Raw genomic sequence first — 21,732 nt, 5'->3', positions numbered from 1 at the left:
ACGATAAGTTTGGGAACCAATTGTGTTAAAAACTCTTGCAATTTTCATATTGTCTTTTTAACTAGTTGAACTCCACATGCAGGTGGGGGAGTAATCCTTGTTTTAATTTTTAATTATCGTCTTATTATTAAAAACCTATAAAATCAAAATATAAAATCTCAAAAAGGAAAAAATGAAAAAATAAAATAAAATTTTAGGGCAAGAGAAATTGAAATGAAAAAAATAAATTTCACGACAAAAGTAAAAAAAAAAGTCAAAAAAGGACTCAAAAGAATAAATAATTAAATTTTAAGGTAAAAGAAACCAAAATGAAAAATTGAAACTTCAAGGACAAAAATTTAAAAAGATCAAAAAAGACTAAAATGAGTAAATAAATAAGTTTTGGGACAAATAGAAGCAAAATAGAAAAATAAAGTTTCAGGAAGGGGCCAAAACAAAGAAATAAACAAGTTTCATGAGAAAAGTAACCGAAACAAAAAAGTGTAAAAAATGACTAAAATGATAAATAAATAAGTTTTAAGACAAAAGAAGTAAAAATAAAAAAAAATAAAATAAAACTTCAGAAAAAAATGAAAGAAGGAGTAAAAAAGGCCAAATTTCAAGATAAAAATAAAAAACTAATAAAAATGACTAAAATAAAGAAAGAAAGAAATTTTAAAATAAAAGGCAAAAAAGAAAAGAAATGACTGAAAAAAGAAAGAGATAGGCTCGTTCACTTCACTGATTCGAGTTTTACTAAAGTGAAAAACTCTCATAAACAATCACATCTAACTTTTTGACTATAGTAAAAAGCTCTCATATAAAATTATATCTCAACTCGAATTAAAAACTCGAATCAACGAACTAAACAGAAAAATAATTTATGCCGGCAAAGTATCATGACACTTTTTTATATAGATGGATTTTTTTTGTTTTTTTGTACAGTTGTTAATCGTTGATCGTAATCTTGTGTTGCATAATAGGTTTATACTGCTCTTATTGTTTACATATTTTATTTATGTTTATTAATATCGCATATTGTGTTATGCTCAAAATAATCAATAATGCAATAGTTGGGTAGATTTTTTTTTTTTTTAAATGTCTGACTCTCAACATCTAAACAAAAACGATTGCTCAACCATCACCCCTCCACCCCATCCGTCAAAACCTTCTCACCCGCTAACAATAACGCGTGAATTATTTTATTTTTTTGGTGTTTTGAAAATTTTCTTTCCTCTAACTTGCACACTCAACCCGTCAACTTGTTGAAGTTGTCTATTAAACATTCTACTATTAGCATTTCCAATTCAATTTTTGCTTTTATTTTTATTTTTTATTTTGAAGTGAAAGGATTCACACACTAGTGTGTTTGATCGGGGAAAAAGATGGAGGGAGGAGAAAGGTTGAGGGGGAAATCCAACCTCTTGTTTGGTTGGAGGAAATGGAAGAGAGAAAGGAAAGATAGAGGGACGAACTTTTTTTATATTCACAAAATATGTTTCTTTCAAAGGAAAAAAAAAAGAGAAATACTCTTTAAAATACATGTGTCCGGATTCTTATCATTATTTTTTATTAATATCATTTTTTAAATAACTATATTAATTAAAAAAATATTAATATAAGAATAAAAGGTATAAATTCAAATCCATATACTCTAAAAATAAGTTCAACAATTTTTTCTTTTTCTTTTCCAATCATGCAAAATCCACCAAATCCATCACAGTTGATTTAAAAAAGAAGATGAGAGTTAAGAACTACCTTTTTATAATAATCATGTTTCTATTATCGATCTCCTAATTATAACTGACATTTTATTAAAAAATATTAACTTCAACTAATTAAAACAAAGGATCAATCAATATTGAACACAAGGGTAAAATTGATTTCATATTAATTTTTAAAAGGTCAAAGCTAAAAAAATTTCTTAAAAGAATTATTAATAGCATAGAAAAATTTGACCAACCCGTCTCTTTTTATCTGTTAAGCTTTCTTTTTGAGTGCCCTTCTCTTAGTCCGACAACGGCGCTCTATTAGCCCTCAGATTTTGCATGGAACTCTGAATTCCACATTGAAGGATTTGGAGGTAGGCATGACCTCGTTGTTGGATGGATTTGGTTTTGGCAAGGTGGATGTGGGGAGTTGCCAGCCTAACGTAGTGGTGCTCCATCTGTTGTGATTTCGGCTCCTCGTGGCGCTACGTTTTTCGGCCTCTTTGGTGGCGCGTATCAATTTGTCTTTGGTGATTCTTTTCATATTTGTTAGGTCCGTTTTTATCCTAGTGTTGCAATACTTTACTGTAACACTGTTTTTAACAGTAAATCTGAAATTAAACCAGCAAGACAAAATGCAGGAAAATAATGCAGGAATGTAAAGAACACTAAAAAATGGTATCGCAGTTTGGTGCACACACTTACTCTGCGGGGCCATGCCTAGACAATGAACAATCAACTAAGTTCAAATGATTACAAACACTAATCGGACTTATACACCCAAAGACTCCCTCCTTGACGTTGTCGCCGTTGTGTCGAATCTCCTTAATGGCCTTGTCCAGCGAGTACCACTCGTCTTCAAACTGCACGGCGAAATTTCTTCGGCTGGCAGTGCGCTTTCTCCCGAAAGCTTCTAATCCTTCTCCCGAAGGACGATATTCAATCAACACATAAAGACTCACTCTCACATAGACTTTTTCTGAATATTTCTTCTATAAAACCCATGCCCCAAATGTATCCTTTGATTACCCAATATTTTTTTTCAAGGGGACAAAAAATTCACGCATGCCACTTATGTATATATAGTAAAGTTGCTCATGTGCCTATCCAGATTTTTCTGTTTTCAGCCCTGTATCCCCACACCACGTTTTGCCTCTGTCTTTTGTTTTTTTTTTTTTGCCGTTGCACCTCTAATTCAAAAAGCTCCTCAAGCTTGAAGATTTGTCAGCCATTAATTCTCCCAAAAGTCCACTCTTCATTTTCAGCAATTAAATCCTTTGATTTGTAGTTCATAAACATGACAATAAGACTTTTCTTAAGAGATCTACTAATTTAAAATACCAACCAATCTTATAACTAATTTGTTAAAAATAAGCCAATAAAAAGTGCACTAACAATATTGCTAATGTTTCGTTTTCATTTTGTAGTATATGGTTGTGTCAAATAAAGATGATGTTGTTTTCGCTTTGTATGTTTTTTATTTTGTGGTTTTGTTTTTGTTTCGAGTATGTAACAATGAAGGTAGTCTCCGATCTTTCGTGATTACATGTGGTGGGCCAAATTTAGTCCTAGTAGTGTTTTGGTTCCACTAGATTTGTGTTTATGCTGAAGTCGTGTTTAACATATTTAAAAAAAATATATATTTATTGTTTTAATTTGATACTGAATTGGAGATAATTTATATATTAATTAGAACACACAAAAAGAAAATATTTAATTCGTAAATTTAAAATCATAATTTATAATTTTAATTTTTAAAATTTTAATTTTTTATTAAAAAAATATTATAACATATTAAAAATTATGATTCAAATAGCCAGAATCCTCGAAATAAACAAGGATATATTAAAAATGAAAGATGTCCGGGAATATGACCGTTGAATCCAGCTGCAACGCCACGTCAGCAGCAGAGTGGTGGTCTGGTCTCCTCGTAGATCGCAATTGGCATTCTCTCTCTCCTCTCTCTAGTTGAAACTTTAGGCCTTAAAAACCCCAAACAAACAAATGTCGTTTAAACCCAAAGCCTAATTTTAGCCCTCAACTTGTCCTCTGCGGTGGACCTCACTCACTTACCATGCTCACCCTTCACTGCATGCCAATATCAACCGTCGGATCTCTGACAACTACCCTAGATTGATCCGACTCCGGTTCAAACAAAAACCCACCTCTCTTTTTTAACTAAAACCCCCCTTGCTCAGCTTCCCACCCACGCCACATTTCTACAGACTGAGAGAGACCAACCTCAAAAGGAGCTCCCTTTTTCAATCTCTCTCTCTCTCTCTCTCTAGTTCTTGGTTGCTTTATTTTTCCCTTTTGTTTTTGGTCCACCTTTCACTCGGCTTTGATAGTTCAGAGTTCTTTCTGGAGTTTCTTTGGGGGTTCATTTTTTTTTATTTTTTATAATGTGGTTTCTGGAAAACTGAGGAATATTTGAACTTGAAGTGCCTTTTCCATGGCTTCTCTGCTTCTCTTTCTCTTTCTGGCATTTTCTGTTGTTTCTGCCGATGAAGGTGAGTTTCCTTTGACATTTGTCTCCATTTTTATGGCTTTTGGGTATTTTATCTGTTATGTAATCTGAAACTTAAAGCTTTTCCATACGCTCATTGCTTGTTTCTATCTTTTTATATATTGGCTTAAAACAGCTAAAATTCTCACGTTTTCTTCTCAAGTTTGCATCTTTTGTGTGCTCAAATCTGTTTCCCAAATGGGGTTTGTTTATATTCTTCTGGGCATTGCTATAATCTGTAAAAAACGAAGAAGAGTTTCTTGGATCTCTGTTAGCTTTCCCCTTTTCTGCTTTATTTTTCTCCCAACAATGTTTGTTGCCCTTACTTTTTAGTGTTCTTGACTTCTTGTCTTGAAGCATTATTATGATTCTTTGTTGTTGGATTTTTGGTCATTTGTTAGATGTACATTTTAGATAGGTCTAGAGAATAATAGGACGCTTATTTGCTAATGCGGGAGAAGGAAGGGCGATGCTAATTTCTTATTTTGACCCCAAATATTTAGTTTCTGAAGAAAATCTCTCTGGTGAAGATTTCGAATCTAACCTCAGCCATTCTTTAATGGGAATCAAAGCCTATTGCGTCCCAGCTCATCTGGCAGAGTCCTTTACCATCTCAAACTAAAAATTTTCCATGAAAATCTCCAAAATATTATGCGACCAAATTACCCTTCCCTTTTGGTGCATATAAGTATAAGATCTGAGAATCTATCTCCGAGGTTATTGTTGTCATTTTGGACTCTCAAGTTAGGAAAAAACCATATTGTACAGTTGGCCCACATACTGAACTTCACCCCCAGGAGTTCATATTCCCAGATACCCCTCCACTCATTGAAGAGTAATTTTGAAAACTTGTTGCAGAATCTATGACCCCTCCACTCATTGAAGAGTAATTTTGAAAACTTGTTGCAGAATCTATGACCCCTCCACTCATTGAAGAGTAATTTTGAAAACTTGTTGCAGAATCTATGACCCCTCCACTCATTGAAGAGTAATTTTGAAAACTTGTTGCAGAATCTATGTAGTTTTATAATACTATAGTAGTTGATGTGTTAAGAAAAAAATAAATAAGAACTTGTTGGTGATGTTATTTAGATGCATATTTTTTGATGGAATATTTAGATGCATTGTGATATGCGAAATTATAATCAGCAATGCCACGTTGCCTTATGTTTCACCTACCTGCTGATTGTCATTTATTAGGGTGATTATTCTTTGCTGAAATGAATTAATGATTCTGTCATTTACTGAAATATTTGTCTCTCTCTGAGAGAGTGAGAGTAGAGGGAGTAGGGCCCACATAAGATATGTTGTATGAATGTTAAGTTACGCTAAAACAATAATCATTTTTCTTAATTCACCGGGGCCACCTACAATTAGTGTTTACTGGGGGAGCTATTTTGTGTTACTTCAAATATTAGATTTGGTGTTTTAGAAAGCAAGGGCTAAGCTGTCATTTTTCCTTTGATGGTTTCTTCTGCTTCAAACTCTTGATAGCAAGGGCTAAGCTGTCATTTTTCCTTTGATGGTTTCTTCTGCTTCAAACTCTTGATAGCAAGGGCTAAGCTGTCATTTTTCCTTTGATGGTTTCTTCTGCTTCAAACTCTTGATATGCTTTATAATGAGCCATGTACGAAAAGCTATGAGGAGCTTTTCAGACAGTATTATTAAGAAAAATAGTAACGTGGACCAGCTTTCTTAGATCCTTCTGTTTATTGGTATTTTCCCATTTAGGACTTAGTAGTTGCCACATGACATTAGTGTCCCATCACAGGCTGTTTGTTCTTTATCATTTTGGACCTCTTCCTCAGAGGAGGAATATAAAAATATTCTGATACAGCTCAGTAGGTAAATTTGGTATTAAAAAGAAAAACTTGAATTCACATTTTGGTAGAGAATATATAGAAAAAGAGTTACAACTTAAGTGGCATCTATCTGATGTATCCAATACTAGATTGTTTTTTTTTTTGCATGCGTATGTCATCGCGTTTATTTTGAAGATGTGACATGTTCTGATTTAGAAAGACAAAAAGCTTGTTCTCAACTTAATTTTTGACGTTTTGCAGATGCTTTCATTGGTGTAAACATCGGTACAGACCTCTCTAGCATGCCAAGCCCGACTCAGGTTGTGGCCCTTCTTAAGACTCAGAATATTCGACATGTGAGACTTTTTGATGCAGACCGAGCTATGCTTCTTGCGCTTGCAAACACAGGCATACAGGTGATAGTGTCTGTTCCCAATGAGCAGCTCCTTGGGATTGGTCAGTCCAATGCCACTGCAGCCAACTGGGTTGCTCGTAATGTGGTCGCACATGTCCCTGCCACCAACATCACAGCCATAGCTGTTGGATCTGAAGTCCTATCGGCCCTCCCAAATGCCGGTCCAATCCTAGTATCTGCTTTAAAATTCATTCACTCTGCCCTTGTTGCTGCTAATCTTGATCGCCAAATCAAAGTCTCTACTCCACACTCTTCCTCCATCATACTCGACTCCTTTCCTCCTTCCCAAGCTTTCTTCAACCGCACATGGGACCCCGTTATGGTCCCCTTGCTCAAGTTTTTGCAGTCAACAGGCTCATACCTTATGCTCAATGTCTACCCCTATTATGATTACATGCAATCAAATGGTGTGATCCCGTTGGACTATGCACTATTCCGTCCCCTTCCTCCAACCAAAGAAGCTGTGGATGCTAATACTCTCCTTCATTACACTAATGTCTTTGAAGCTGTTGTTGACGCAGCTTATTTTGCGATGTCCTATCTGAACATTACCAATATACCCATTGTAGTGACTGAATCAGGATGGCCCTCCAAGGGTGACTCGTCCGAGCCAGATGCCACGCTTGAAAATGCCAACACTTATAACAGTAACTTGATTAGACATGTGCTTAACAACACGGGGACGCCAAAACATCCTGGGATTGCTGTTAGTACTTACATATATGAGCTTTACAATGAGGATTTGAGACCTGGTTCTGTCTCGGAAAAGAACTGGGGACTATTTGATGCTAATGGAGAGCCGGTGTATATTTTGCATTTGACTGGCGCTGGAACTGTGCTGGCAAATGACACTACAAATCAGACTTTCTGTGTTGCAAAGGATGGTGCTGATCGGAAGATGCTACAGGCAGCGTTGGATTGGGCGTGTGGACCAGGAAAAGTTGATTGTTCACCTTTGTTACAGGGCCAGCCATGTTATCAACCAGATAATGTGGTTGCACACTCAACGTATGCTTTCAATGCTTATTTTCAGAAGATGACCAAGTCTCCTGGAACATGTGATTTTAAAGGAGTGGCAACCATCACTACCACAGACCCAAGTATGGCATTACAGCACAATTGCTTTTCTGATATCATATTTCAAGTAGATAAATAAACCATTGCAATTATTTACGAATTGGTTTTTTTTTGTTTTTTTGTTTTTTTTTTTTTGTTTTTTTGTTTCTGTTTTGTTTTGTTTGTTTGTTTGTTTTTTTTCGGTGGAGGTGCACATGGTCACAATTATCTTACATGTGATTTTCTAAGATCAGATGATGTCATAATGCGGTGGTTATATTAGTTGATAGTTGCTATACAGTTGGGTTCTAACCTTTAGGACAGAGATATGGATGGATCCGAAGTGTACTACTTCTATTCTTACTTGGTTACTATGCAATAACTAATGTTTTTGTTTTGATTCTTGCAGGTCATGGTTCTTGTATTTTCCCAGGAAGGTACGTGTCAAAGCTTTTAAAATTGGCACTGTCGTCTTTGCTGTCAATGGCTGATATTTTCATGTCATGGCTACTTGACTTGTGATTTTTTTACTATATCTTTCTTGACTTGCATTCATGTCTTTTGTTGGCCATATTGGAAGCCATGAATAATAATACTCTACTTTTGTTCTGTCCATGTAGTGCTGGAAGAAATGCAACTGTCGTGAATGGCACGTCACGTGCTCCATCTTCAAATTCTACAAGTTCTGGCTGCGATTCACAATATATCCACCATGGTAGTTCATTTACATTCACAAGCTCTGTGATTATTGGTGTTGTAGTTCTAAGTGTGGTTTTCTTGTGAAACTACATGTACTCGTAATTGTGCGACTCTTTTGATCGCAGTAGGAATCTTTAGAAACATTCTGTTTCGCAGCTGTTGTAAAACTTGCATTCATAACCCAATTTTGTGTGCCCCGTCGGTGGGGAGTTGAGGGGTGGCATGCTTGAGGACGTATACAGTCATCCAGCTAGCAGTTGTGAGGTATCTGTACAAAAAGACCGAAGGAATTGTTTCGGTTTTGATTCTGTAACTATCTCTGTAGGGTGAGATTTGATTTCAACAGTTGTATTCTTTGAACTGAACTGTAATGTACCATTTTCTTTGCAAAAATTGATCTCATTCTTGTCTTGTTGCTTTGTCCTAACAATTGCCCGCTTCTTTCTGTTCTTATACTTAATATTGCAGTGCCTTTCAGCAGTGGAGAAGCAATCTATTGGAAATGCCAATTTTGTGCGCGGGCGTGTGTGTGTGTGTGTTTTTTTTTTTTTTTTCAAAGTCACAAAATGTTTATGTTAAATCCTCCAAAAACGCATGTAGAGTTGTCAAATGGCCGGATCGTTAGCTCGTAACAGTACTAGATTCAGCATGGCCTGGTATGGTATTGTTACGGGCCGTGCCGGCCCGGCACGTTTGATGGGCTAGGGTTGGGCCACGGCTTCTCAGCTAGCGGCCCAGCCCAAGTCCGGATTCGGCCCGGCCCAGACCCGGGAAACGGTCTGCCAAAAAGCCCTCTAGCCTGTGAGGATTGTGACCGTTGGGTCCTTCGCAGGCTCAACGGTCACAATCCAAAAAAATCTCCCAAAATCCCTTATACCCACTAATCCCACACAAGTCACTCTCAATTTCTCATCTCACTCTCATTCTATCTCTCATCTTGTCTCTTTGATTTTGATTCTAAGCTTTTCTCTCGCGATCACTCATTTTCTTGCTCTTTCATTTACAAAGTTTAAGTTCAATCAATTTCCAAAAAATGGCCGCATCAAACTTTCCTGATTTCACTGCTCTCCTTGAGTTTGGTGATGAGTTATTTTTCGAGGATGAAATGATGGTTCAGAACCCCACCTCCACTGAACCGAAAAATGCTTCGATTGATAATGCTTCAGTGCACAATGAGGAAGTTGGAGAACGCAGCAGGAAAAAAAGACCGCAAACTTTTCCTGCATGACAGCATTTCACAGAGGAGTCCCGACCAAATCTAAAAACAGGTGAAATAGAAATTCGTGCAGTATGTAAGTATTGTCAAAATCACTTTTTTAATATTTTGAAGTAAATTTTGTAATCGATGACGACAAACTAGACATCTTACAGTGGTGGAAGAGCAAAATCAATCATTTTTCAACAGTCTATAATAGCTCGTGACATTCTGACAACTCCAGTGTCAACGATAGCATCGGAGCAAGCATTTAGTGTAAACAACTGAATTCTTGATGAGAAGAGAAGCATAATGCATCCAGATATCTTAGAGGGGCTAATGTGCGTTAAAGACTGAGAAGATGTCAGAAGACGAAAATAACAATATACGGATGAGTCAATGCAAGACTATTTTTCTAACCTAAAAATAACATAATCTTCTGGAAGCACTTAGGTTTTGTAATTTACTTATCTTAGAATACTACACTCTTTTTTTCTTTGCTAAGGTTTTGTCATGATCTCCCCATAGGTTTTACTTGGCAAGGTTTTTAACGAGTCAGTCATTTATATGTACTTATTTGTATTTTCTCAATTCAATAAAATCACATCTTTTAGAGGCATATGATATATTTTCTTTTTTTTAATTAAATTTTACAAAAAACATTACAAGGGCTAGGGCTGACCCGTGAAGGGCCTGGGCCCAGGTCCGGCCTTGGCCCTTATGTACTAGGGCTGCGGGCCAGTTCTGAGCTTGAGAGTTTCTCCTCAAGCCCGGCCTAGGCCCTGGCACGGCCTAAGCTCGCCACGGGCCTGGAGTCGGATGTGCTGTGCCGGCCCGGTACGTCATGTTTGACAACTCTAAACATATGTCTATAGTGTTTGTGTTGGAAAATACGACATCGAGTGCGCAACATAATTTTTAAAAAATTAAATCAATGCCAAAGCCAATCAAGAACATGTTCATGATGCTATATAACATAAATACTAAAGATCTAAATCATACGTTTTTTAGATTTAAAAAACTGCACGTCTAACAGATCAAAGTGTTCCAAACAGCAACCGGAAGAGCCTCAACCAACTGGTCTTCTTTGCTATTCTCGTTTCCATGATCGGAGTGCGGGTGGACACACGTCGTTCAATCTCCTCTTGGTATTCTTGAACTCCTTCCAATCACAAGAGAGCTAATGGAAAAATCGTTCTTGAGAATTTAACAAGTTTTCCTCTCAGGAATCTTTTGCCAATAGCCCCCAAAAAGTCTCTCAAGTGATCTAATGAATAATGTGACTTAATGGGCTATTTATAGTGTTTAGGAAGTCATATTTCCGTAACAATTAAGTTTCCAAAAGTTTATCTCGCTTACAGAGTTAGTTTCGCCACGTCAGCACGCGCTACACGTTACAATCGATCGACCGGTGATAGAGACGTTATAACTCACCGGTCGACCTGTCCTTCATGAACCGGTCTACCGGACCGGTCGACCTGTCTGCACTAACGAAACTTATTTTTCTAGTTTTTCAACACTGAAAACTTGCATAGAGCCTCAATTTTGATTCAAGCAACCCAATAGAAAAGTTGTCTGATCAAAATAGTCATATAATAGTGTTCCTATATTAAACAACTCTTAAAATAATAATTCAACTAATTTATCTAGAATTAATTTATCAATTGATTCACCCGATAAATCACTCATGAATTAACCAATCTCATATTAACTTTGAACATCTTTTACGGAAATAACACAAGTTACCAATATATAGGAAATACACCTCATCGTTACAGGAAATTATGTGAGCTAGGAAAGGGACCTGATGGACATCTATACATCAAGCTCCTATAATCACAACGCAACTTGTAAACCAACAAGTCCGTTTCATGATTATAAAACTCCAGCGCCACTCCACTAAAAGACTAGAGCTGCACTCTTGATTTATACGGCGTATTTACAAAACTCTGAATAGCTCTCGTCCATAACTAAATATATTAGTGTATCATCCCCATATGATATCCATAATCGACTTGAGGTCAAGTTCCGTTTTATCTTCCCGATTACATTTATCTTAAGTTCCATTATCACACCATCGAAAACCACTATTCGTACCATTACAAATAGTAAACCATTAGATAACACAGAGTAATTTAATGGCCGAGCGCTCGTATTTTCCAATCCACAGATAATGCATAAGAGGATATCATTGACTCTTTGTAGGAGCTATGTATTCCACTTTTTATGAATAACGAATCTATGCATACACGAGTCATACCCTAAATGTACCGGTAAGCGTACCTTTACGACCACTATTCGTACCATTACAAATAGTAAACCATTAGATAACACAGAGTAATTTAATGGCCGAGCGCTCGTATTTTCCAATCCACAGATAATGCATAAGAGGATATCATTGACTCTTTGTAGGAGCTATGTATTCCACTTTTTATGAATAACGAATCTATGCATACACGAGTCATACCCTAAATGTACCGGTAAGCGTACCTTTACGTAATGTCAGGATGTCTCCCTTTGGTACATCAAAAGATACAAGTCAAGCATACGGGTTCATTATCCATCTCAGGATTAAGATGACAACATATAATTCGTCAAAAGTGAATTATTTTATTCAAACAGAATTATTAATTAAAACAATTCAACTTTGGTCTGATCTAATATAGATTTCACCATTAGAAGCTATATCAATGTCTCTACCCATGGAGTCCCACCTCCGACGATCAAGGCAAGCCGTCTCTGTTAGGAAGTAGACAACATAACAATCTTAACATGAATAAAGCGCCAAACTTTATTCCCTCGATTGTGGATCATATGATTTAGACTATCATATCTTTAGATTCCAGTCTTCCGCATGTTCTTTTCATTACATGCATAACCAAAAGATTTAGAATGCCAGTCTCAGACTTTCAGTTTGTTTATCATATATTCAACTAATATGAACATAAAGAAGACTATACATAGATATATGAAATAAATAAATCTTTATTAATAGTCAAAATGTTTGAAAAAACATCGCTATATTTATTCTTAAGGACAAATGCTAACAGTTTGTTCTTTTTTTGAGTAGAAGGTGTCAATACTGCCTCGTACTTAAAAATGAGAGGACTCCGTGACTGTAATTAAGAAAAAACAAGGAAAAAAAAAGCATGCATACAGTCAGATCGACATCAAAAGTCAATCGATTAAAAAAGATTACGTAGCTTAAAAGTCTAGCAGTTCAGAAGTATGATTACTATGATTACCAACATGAATGACTCTTGTTTCAAAACACTAACTTGCAACTATGCCATATTACTGTACTGCACCTTAAAATGTTTCTGCAGAGGATCCACATGAAAATAGAAGTTTCTTATACACTGGTTTTCCCATAAACCATCATTCATCATCACTGTAGTACAAACTTTCAACAAACTTAGCACGACAAGCATCACAGACAAATCCAGTTGATCCTGAAGTAAAACGAGAGTTCTCCTCGGCGTGCCGCTTACAATACGGCTTGTTACAGAAACTACACTTGGGAAGATGAAGCCAACAATTAGAGCACAAATCATCTCCACAAACAGCTTCTTCAATCTCTCCAAAAGCATCAAAACACCCACCACATTCTGCGCACCTTGGAATGCAAAGGCTGCAGCCTCTACATTCCATCCCAGTGGACCCCTCTTTCTTAAACTGACAGCTCTTTCTTGGGCAGTCAAAGACCATTCTCGGTTCATCGCATCTTGGGCAGATTTGTACGTCTATCGGCGGCAGGTCTATGTGGTGTCTGAGTCTTAAGAAGTTTGTGTTTCCATGAGATGGGAAAGACATTGGTCTATGTTCTGAAGCGGGAATTTGAAGATAAGAGTGAAGTGTTTCAAGGTGGTGTTTTTGTACGTTGTAGACGCCATTAATCCATAGGCTTTTCAAGGTGTGGCCTTGTTGGGATAATGTCTTCACAGCTCTTATTACTCCCTCTGGCGTCAAGCCTGTGCATCCTGGTATTAATAGCTGAATCAATAATAAGAAAAAATAAAAAGTTAGTTCTAAAATAAGACGGTAAAAAAATAAATATACCATAATAATCTAGTTTGTAAAGTGAAAGTGTAATGAAATCCTTAAAACATGATCAAACTAGACAATAAACTAAATTTAGAACATTACAAGCCATCATAAAAATACAGTCTAAGGACAAAGTTTAATGAAAACTAACAATAAAGTCTCCATCATTAATCAACATTACTTTAAGGTATAATTGTACATTTGTATAACAAAATTTTTACATGTATACGTTGTTTGGCTTTTGTGGTTTGAAAAATCCTCAAACTGCAAATCAATCCAAAAGAAATTTTTATAGTTTAGAATATCGTCCGTCTAATACATAAATACATGAAAAGAAACGTCCCAACCATTCATATCTTATCCACTTAATCTAATAGCTACACCACTAACCACTAACTATCTTCCTAAAGAGTTCCCGAAAAGAAAAACAGTCTTAAAGAAATAATGTCTAAAAAACAAAAAATTTAAATCCCCTGCAAGCAAATAAGCTCTGAATTGTCCAGCAAATACATACATACATATATAAAGCTTTGAATAGGAACTAACCCGAAAAATAACGAAAATTCATACCTTGTTAATGCAAGGGTTTTGCTGTACAACCCATTGAAGCCCATCATCAGTAATGTGGGAGCAGTTAAACAGAGCCAGAGTTCTGAGCTTCCCTTTGGCCATGGCAGCGATTTGCATCAAATTCCCATCACACAATCGCTTGTTGAGAGGCCTTTCGACGACGATGTTCAGCCACGGAAGAATGTCGTTTTTCACCGAATCTCTCAGCGACGAGCAAACCTCGCTCATGGCTAAAAGCTCCAGCACTGGAAGGTAAGCCATGGCGAGGAACAGAGCCTCGTTAGGAGGGCCTGGCGTGTTCTGCGAGGCGGACTTGTCAATGGTTTCGGTTATTTGGTGTGCTTCGGTTTGTGAAATCTCCATGAATGCTTTTGGTGGAGAGAGAGTTGTGAAGCTGAGCGTGATTTGGGAGGTGATTTTGGTGTGATGTGAAGAGCTAAAAAATGCTAAAATGCAAGTTCTAGCTACGTCGGCAGGAGAAAATATTTCCAAGCAATTTGGGGCTTATTCTTTTAAAGTTTAATTTGAGTATAATTCTCGAATTAAATTTGAATTATAACTTGAGTTTGTGTTTAGTTGTGTACAACATGAATAAAGTTTGAGATAAGAATCTTTTTGAGTTTGTGTTTGAGTGAGTTAAAACTTGAATTTGTATTTAGATAGTATTTTAATAAAAACTCAATGCTGATAAAAAATTTTAATAGGGTATATGGGTCGGGTTTTATTCGTCTTTTCGTTGTCAACGCATAGAAAAAAATCATCTCAATCAGAATTAAAACGAATAAGTTATAGCATTTTTAAGAATAGAAAAAAGACTATTCATTAATTTGAGTTCGAGTTTCTGAACTCGAGTTGAAAGGGAAACTTGAACTCGAGGTTTAGTCCTAAACTCGAGTTTGAACTCGAGTTTAAACTCGAGTTTAATTTAAAAGAACATGAACTTGAATAAAATTATAACTCGAGTTGTCTTTTTTTAAGTTTTTCACTCAAAAGAACAAGTCTTAGGGCTTGTTCTTTTGGAGTTTAACTTGAGTATAATTCTTGAGTTGAATTTGAGTTATAACTTGAGTTGAACTTGTAACTTGAGTTTGTGTTTGGTTGTGTACATTTGAGTTATGGTTTGAGATAAGAATCTTTTTGAGTGAGTCAAAACTTGAATTTGTATTTAGATAGTATTTTAATAAAAACTCAATGCTGATAAAAAATTTTAATAGGGTATATAGGTCGGGTTTTATTCGTCTTTTCGTTGTCAACGCATAGGAAAAAAAACCATCTAAATCAGAATTAAAACGAAAAAGTTATAGCATTTTTAAGAATAAAAAAAATATTGTTCATTAATTTGAGTTCGAGTTTCTGAACTCGAGTTGAAAGGGAAACTTGAACTCGAGTTTTAGTCATAAACTTGAGTTTGAACTCGAGTTTAAACTCGAGTTTAAATTTAAAAGAACATGAACTCGAATAAAGTTAAAACTTAAGTTGTTTTTTTTTAAATTTTTCACTCAAAAGAACAAGTCCTTAGTTTCTTAATTTATACGCAACTGAATTGCCAATAGCCGGAAAAAAAAAAAAACATCAGGCCGTCACATCCGTTAAGAAGAGGAAAAGTTGGTCTTTTTTTTATAAGCATAAAAAAAAAAAAAACAAGTTGGCCTTTGACCCGTTTACTTATAGCCCGTTTGGTTCATGAATTAAAACCATGTGATTAGAATTATTTTTGATTTACGTGTATTTTTTATGAGAGAAAATACTGTAGCGAACCACGAATCATGATTCGAATCAGGAAACGAATCCCTTTACATTGATTTTTGAATGAATCAGTTGTTCGTAACTTTGGGAGTAAATAGCCGTTTTTAAGGGTTTTTTTTAATACTAAAAATGTCTAGAGTTTTGTAAAATTAGGAAAATGATTAACTAATTTTAGTTTATTATTGATTAATTTAGTGACTTATTATTATGAACTTGATAATTTGTCATTGACATGAATTATTAGAGAGAAACAGTTATTTTTTTTTAAAGTCGGCCATTTATTAAAAAATTGTGTCAAAAAATGGTAATTTACCTAATTTTCTCAATTGTGTGTAACTGTGAATTACTTTCTATCTTTAACAACATGTTATAGAGTACTTTCATTTTATTTACATTTTTTGTTGCTCTGAAAATGAGCGTATTGGTAAATAAAATTCAAATTTAGAAGTAAAGCTTCTCATGCATGTGACATGACTGTCACTTAAAATTCTAGTCTCTTGCGACGAACAAGTTGACTTAAGCTTCGTTCACTTCGTGGATTCGAATTTTCAATTCGAGCTGAGATGTGATATTTTCTGAGAGCTTTTTACTGTAGCAGAAAAAGTTAGATGTGACATTTTCTGAGAGCTTTTTACTGTAGAAATCTAAAACTAAAAACTCGAATCGGTGAAATGAACAAGGCATAGTGTTTACGAGTGGATTTTTGTTTAAATTTTAAAAAACGTAAATGTTGGGGTGCTCAGCAACAATTCGTTAAACTCATTAGATAATTTATCAAAATTAAAATTTAAAGTAATTGAACAATCGTGAAAAATTTAGGAACTGACATGTCAAATATCTAAAAAATTACAGAGTATGAACGGTAGTTATCAAGATTGATTTTTCAAAGTGGTCACAAACTGGTGAGTAATAAACGAGAAACAAACAGATGTTTTGTAAACGTTTCAGTTTATAATCTTACAAATAAAATGGTATTTGAGATCTGTAAAGAGTCACAATCAAACAGACAAGCATAGAAACGACATTTGTTTTGTAGACACTATGAATTAATGTTCCAAAGGCTCAACGGCAGTTTTGAAAAGCAGGATATAGACCTTGTCAATTGAAAAATACAAGAAGCCTCCTAGAGAATGTGTAACGTATGAACCAAAGCTTGTTCCCACAATGCAGTGCCAAGCTGGACCATACGTTGAATCAAATTCCTGTCAAGCCAGAAAAAAAAAATCTCATTGTGAATCTCCTCCAGTATGCATAAACAATAAAATAGAAATCAAATCGAGTACACTTATTACTTTAGAATAACTACCAAAAAATTTGAATAGAAATTTAAATTTTATGAGCGAAAATACTCTAACAAAAAGTTTGAACCATGATTCATACCTGTAAACAACACCTAAGTTAATTAAGCCTAAATGTGAGTTCAGAAAACACAACAAATACCAAACTGGCTTGGTTTTCATACCAGTTTTGAGAAACTGGGTTGTTCTTTTGGAGTGTAACTTGAGTGTAGTTTTTGAGTTGAATTTGAGTTATAACTTGAGTTTAAAGTTGTAACTTAAATAAAGTTAAATAAAATTAGAACTTAAAAGAACGTGAACTTGAATAAAGTTGTAACTTGAGTTTAAACTTTTTTTGAATTTTGTTGTAAAAGAACAACCCTCCAGCTTAAAGCTTCTTTGCCAGCAACAGCAGCGAAATCGGAAAATTTTCAAGAAGCACAACAATACCAAACTGGATTGATCAAGCAACTTCATGTAGAGAATACTTCCAAGTTCCAAAAGACCTCAAAATAGGGTGGGTAGAGTTGACTCAACTATTCTCCATACCCTCTTGCTCTCTAAATCTTCAGTAAATAATGGTCTTCTCAGAAAGTCGCAGAATAAGTATCAGGAAAAGACTTTGTCAAAATTCTTTTTTACATTATATTAGCCAGAAATTTCCATGACTTGTTGACTGTTGCATCATACACGGGCACAATCTAAATGCATTCGAAACTAAAAGAACTAAAAACATTTGTAATTGTTACCATACTCAGTTAAGTTGATGGGTCTAATGCTAGGCTTCACAAATTATTGCATTTCCTCTGCCATCTACCACTTTAAATGACGAAATCAATACACTTGCATACCAATTAAAGTTAATCAAAGGAAAAGTCAATAAAGTATTTCCAAAACCTTTATTAGACCCACAAATTTTTATCATATAAACTGCTTCTGTTTGATAGATGTGCCTAGTGAGCCAAACAAGCTTGTTAAATAAGTGGGACAATCAGTAGACATTTTGCTTGGACTTCAATATCCTTCAAAGACTACTTCGTTTGAGATATATTTGAAATTCGTTCGCTACTTTACACCCTTCATGAAACAAGAAAAGTCTTGGGGTGAAAAAAAAAAAAAAAAATCAGATGCTGGTTTATTTGTATGGAGCAACAGAGCCACTTTGTTTCTAACAAGTGGGCTAAATTTACTACAAGTTTCACTGATAGAGGTATGGATTAAATACAAGCTTCACTAATCCTAAACAGGAAAATGAAAACCAATTTAAACCATGTAAATGGTGAACCAAGTAGCATGAATTATATTTGGAAAAATTCTGAGTATTTTATCAAGTTTTAGTGGAGTATCTTCGGTATCAAAGATTTGGGATTTACCAATTTTGTTTGGCTTTCTTTTGAACATGAAATCTAATTGGCTACTCTTTTCTTTTCTTTTGAAGTTTCTCCGATAGTAACAACCTTCAAAGAAAGAAGTGAACCCCGGATAGAATTTCACTCTCAATTGAATTTTTAGATCAATTTCAGCTTAAATTAATTCAAGTTGAGATGTGACTTTATGTGAGTATTTTTTACTGTAATAAAAAAGTTAAATGTGACTATTTTTAAGAGCTTTTTACTATAGCAAAACTCGAATCGGTGAAATGAACATATGATAACTTTGACATATCTTGATCTAACAAAATAAAGATCACTTGGAGGAGGAGTTTTTTATATCCAGCTAAGTGCGACTCTGTGAAATGAAATAATTACAGTAATTGGAACGATGTTGAACCTGATCGAGACCCTTATTTTTGTAAATCCGTTTTATTAATCAATCTATACCAAAAAAAAAAAGGTGATAAATTCCATGCTTCAATCTTGTAAACAACATTACTGTCGTTGAAAACAATCAAAACTAGGAAGAAAATAAGCAACAATGTAATAACAAAAGTGTCATTCACCAAATTTAGGGGAAAAAAAAACTACAAATAATTTTATTGATATTAAAGAAAAAAGAAAAACCCCAACTGAGAAAGACAAGAAAATAGAAACTCGGCCTGACATAACCCAGAAAAAAAAAATCCATCCCAGAAATACTTGAAAATCTTGTTGAGGAAAAAAAGAAAAGAAAAGAAAGATCAATTTTGAGCATTTCCTGTAAATACCGTAAATAACCTGCTTTGCCATATACAAGTGTACCTACATGTATTTATATGTATATAATCTATAATACAAGAAAGACCGAAACTGGATCATCACCAAACACTCCATTTTCTATTCCATCAAAACCCATAAAAGATTCAATAATCTAATAAAAATGAACGCACTCAAAAAGACAAAAGAACAAAAAAGTTTTCGTTTTTATTTTCAGTTTTTACCTTCTTAAGAGCGAGAGCGAGGCGTTTACTGTCGAGCTTGCCGGGCATGGAGTCGAGGTGATCGCGGGCGCATCGGAAAGCGCGGCTCTGCAAAGGGACAGGCATGTCGGAAGCCCTCACTCGGACGTTGAGGCTCTCATTTTGCGTTTTCTGCTCCGTCGCTTTCTTCTTCTCTATCAAACTATGTAGAAACTTGCTTCTTCTCTCTAGCTCTTCTTCTGCTCCCTCCATTACTCTCTGCTCTCATGTGATCACTCCAAAACACACACACACACACACTCTCTCTCTCTCTATCTCTCTCGTTTTCTCAGTTGATGTTTCTGCTTGCGACAGTGATTTTGTCCTCCATAGGTTCAGAGAAAGTCCGAGCAGAAAAAGAAAAAAGGAAAAAGAAAAGAGAGATAGAGAGAGAAAGTGAAAGGAAAAGAAAAGAAAACTGTAGAGAGACAAGAGTCTCGATCGTAATGTGTAATGTATTTTTGTGTGTCATTGGGCGTAGAAGTCTGTTTTTCTTCCTTTCTTTTTGTTGTTGTTGGGTTGGTTGGTGTGTTTTCTTTTGATGCGTTTGTTGTTTGTTGCGTATGGACGAGGTCGTTGTTGGCCTAAAATTAAAAGTAATATACATAGAGAGAGAGAAGAGAGAGAAGAGAGAGAGAGAAGGACAGAGTTTGGATTGCGTCAATTCCTTTGAGATCTACCGACCAATACCATTTTAATTAGAGGAATTCCGCAAATGCTTGTTGATCAATTATAATAAAAGTAAATTGTCACGTCAGGTGAGACGTTTAATTTATGAATTAGAATAATAAAATTAAAATTATTTTTAATTTACGTGTATTTTTTATGAGAAAAAATACTATAGCGAATCATGAATTATAATTCGAATCAGGGTACGAATCCCTTTACTAAACACACCATAACTTGATAAGTGTACTGTGTTAGTATTGTTTTCCTTTATTAAGAAATGAAGACTTAGACGCGTTAACGTTCAAGGTAAATAGAATTACCATCACCTTAAGCCCGACTGCTCATATGTTATGCGCCAGATATGACATGAGTGAAAACTGAGTTGGTCATTCTAATAGAATTTAAGATATGTTCATTTGCACAATTTAAGTTATATATGAAAAAAAAATATTGTAATAAAAAAGTTACTTTTGAATTTATATGAGAGAAAACACCGTAGTAATATGACTTGAGTTATAAAATAAACAAGGCCTTAGTTAGGTGCTTTTCTTTTTATTAGTGGGTTCTGATACTTTTGAAGCGGTGAAAGAAACAGACGAAAAGGTTGACACCAATAATATTTTTTTAATAAAAGATTTAAATTAGACAAAGCTTATAAAGTGAGTGTAGCAATGATGTTTAAAAATAATCCTCTGACTGTATCCAATATCATACATGCATCATTCTATTTAAATCTCTTATGAAATTTTACAATAGGTGCTCCCATGGTGAATCTTCTATTTACCTTGAGTTTTTTAAGAAAAATTATCAATTTCATGAAAAAGAAGTTGTAATGTTATTTGAGTTTGTTAGTTGATGTATGTCATTGATTTGTATAAGATTCATATGGATCTCAAAAGTGCAAATCAACATAGCTACAAGTAGAGACTAAACACCCATTGTTTTGACCACAATTTAAATCCTTTTTTTTATGCAGGGTTCTATCTTATATAAATTTAAATTTATATGTTCAAACCAATAAATCAAACGTGGCTATAAGTCTCAACTATGATATGTGTAGTGTTAAAACTTCTATTTTCAGTGAGTTGCACATGCAGCTTGTGAAATTCCTAGAACAGAAAAGATTCTTTTTGTTTTTCATGAAGAATGATGCTTATTGTTAGACCAGACGAACTAATAATTAGCGTTTTGTGCGCACAGAACACCTTATTCAAGCCTGTCTAAATAGAAACCAAAAATTACTGTGTAATTGAAAATTACAGAATAATAAATGACACATCAATATGGTTATTTAACGTAGCTAAAAACCCTTTAAAAAAAACCACGTGTACTGAACACACCAGCAAAAAGAAGAAATCCACTATCACCAAAACAGTTACAAAGTTTGGATTTACAAGAAACCTTTGAATCTATACCAACTCCTAACTTGTGACGACTCCTTAACTTGCCTTTAGACTCCTCGTTTTACTCCGAGTCTTCTACTCGCCTTTGGTCCTCCTAACCTACTCCAAGCTCGATGCCCGCCTTCAGTCCTCCAGACTTAATCTGAGCTCCACGATCCGCCTTCGGCTCCTCCTCGGACCTACTATGGGTCCTCACAAAGTCCGTAGACTAACAGGGTTTAAGAGTTACAAAGAAAGTCTTAGAATAGCTAAGGATATCTCTCACTTTTTAAGCACAAAAAAAAAAAA

The 21,732-nt window shown here is 35.0% G+C and overlaps 3 protein-coding genes across 3 annotated transcripts; 1 reads left to right on the top strand and 2 right to left on the bottom strand.

The window, feature by feature from the left end:
- Positions 1–3,899: 3,899 nt before the first annotated feature.
- LOC21384482 (glucan endo-1,3-beta-glucosidase 3) lies at positions 3,900–8,489 on the top strand. The gene is made up of 4 exons (XM_010102348.2): positions 3,900–4,198; positions 6,258–7,511; positions 7,877–7,904; positions 8,088–8,489. The coding sequence occupies exons 1-4, from the start codon at positions 4,141–4,143 to the stop codon at positions 8,248–8,250; spliced, it is 1,503 nt and encodes a 500-aa protein (XP_010100650.2). The 5' UTR covers positions 3,900–4,140; the 3' UTR covers positions 8,251–8,489.
- Positions 8,490–12,569: 4,080 nt separating this feature from the next.
- LOC21384481 (F-box protein SKIP28) lies at positions 12,570–14,370 on the bottom strand. The gene is made up of 2 exons (XM_010102347.2): positions 13,976–14,370; positions 12,570–13,354 (listed from the first exon to the last, which is right to left on the bottom strand). The coding sequence occupies exons 1-2, from the start codon at positions 14,336–14,338 to the stop codon at positions 12,740–12,742; spliced, it is 978 nt and encodes a 325-aa protein (XP_010100649.1). The 5' UTR covers positions 14,339–14,370; the 3' UTR covers positions 12,570–12,739.
- A 2,218-nt stretch (positions 14,371–16,588) lies between these two features.
- LOC21384480 (dynein light chain 1, cytoplasmic) lies at positions 16,589–19,775 on the bottom strand. Its single transcript, XM_010102346.2, has 2 exons — positions 19,355–19,775; positions 16,589–16,923 (listed from the first exon to the last, which is right to left on the bottom strand). Exons 1-2 carry the CDS (start codon positions 19,583–19,585, stop codon positions 16,768–16,770), a joined length of 387 nt encoding a protein of 128 aa, XP_010100648.1. The 5' UTR covers positions 19,586–19,775; the 3' UTR covers positions 16,589–16,767.
- Positions 19,776–21,732: the final 1,957 nt, after the last annotated feature.

Source organism: Morus notabilis, unplaced genomic scaffold (assembly GCF_000414095.1).
Source record: "Morus notabilis unplaced genomic scaffold, ASM41409v2 Scaffold1581, whole genome shotgun sequence".
In the NCBI taxonomy this organism is placed as follows: Eukaryota; Viridiplantae; Streptophyta; class Magnoliopsida; order Rosales; family Moraceae; genus Morus; species Morus notabilis.
This window is presented reverse-complemented; position numbering and strand designations above follow the sequence as displayed.

Excerpts from the sequence above, each read along its gene's own strand:
- LOC21384481 (XM_010102347.2), bottom strand. The coding sequence starts at position 14,338 with ATGGAGATTTCACAAACCGAAGCACACCAAATAACCGAAACCATTGAC. Across the intron at positions 13,355-13,975 it reads AAAACCCTTGCATTAACAAG|CTATTAATACCAGGATGCAC; the intron begins GTATGAATTTTC and ends TTATTGATTCAG.
- LOC21384480 (XM_010102346.2), bottom strand. The coding sequence starts at position 19,585 with ATGGAGGGAGCAGAAGAAGAGCTAGAGAGAAGAAGCAAGTTTCTACAT. Across the intron at positions 16,924-19,354 it reads TCGCTCTCGCTCTTAAGAAG|GAATTTGATTCAACGTATGG; the intron begins GTAAAAACTGAA and ends CTGGCTTGACAG.
- LOC21384482 (XM_010102348.2), top strand. The coding sequence starts at position 4,141 with ATGGCTTCTCTGCTTCTCTTTCTCTTTCTGGCATTTTCTGTTGTTTCT. Across the intron at positions 4,199-6,257 it reads TGTTGTTTCTGCCGATGAAG|ATGCTTTCATTGGTGTAAAC; the intron begins GTGAGTTTCCTT and ends GACGTTTTGCAG. Across the intron at positions 7,512-7,876 it reads CATCACTACCACAGACCCAA|GTCATGGTTCTTGTATTTTC; the intron begins GTATGGCATTAC and ends TGATTCTTGCAG.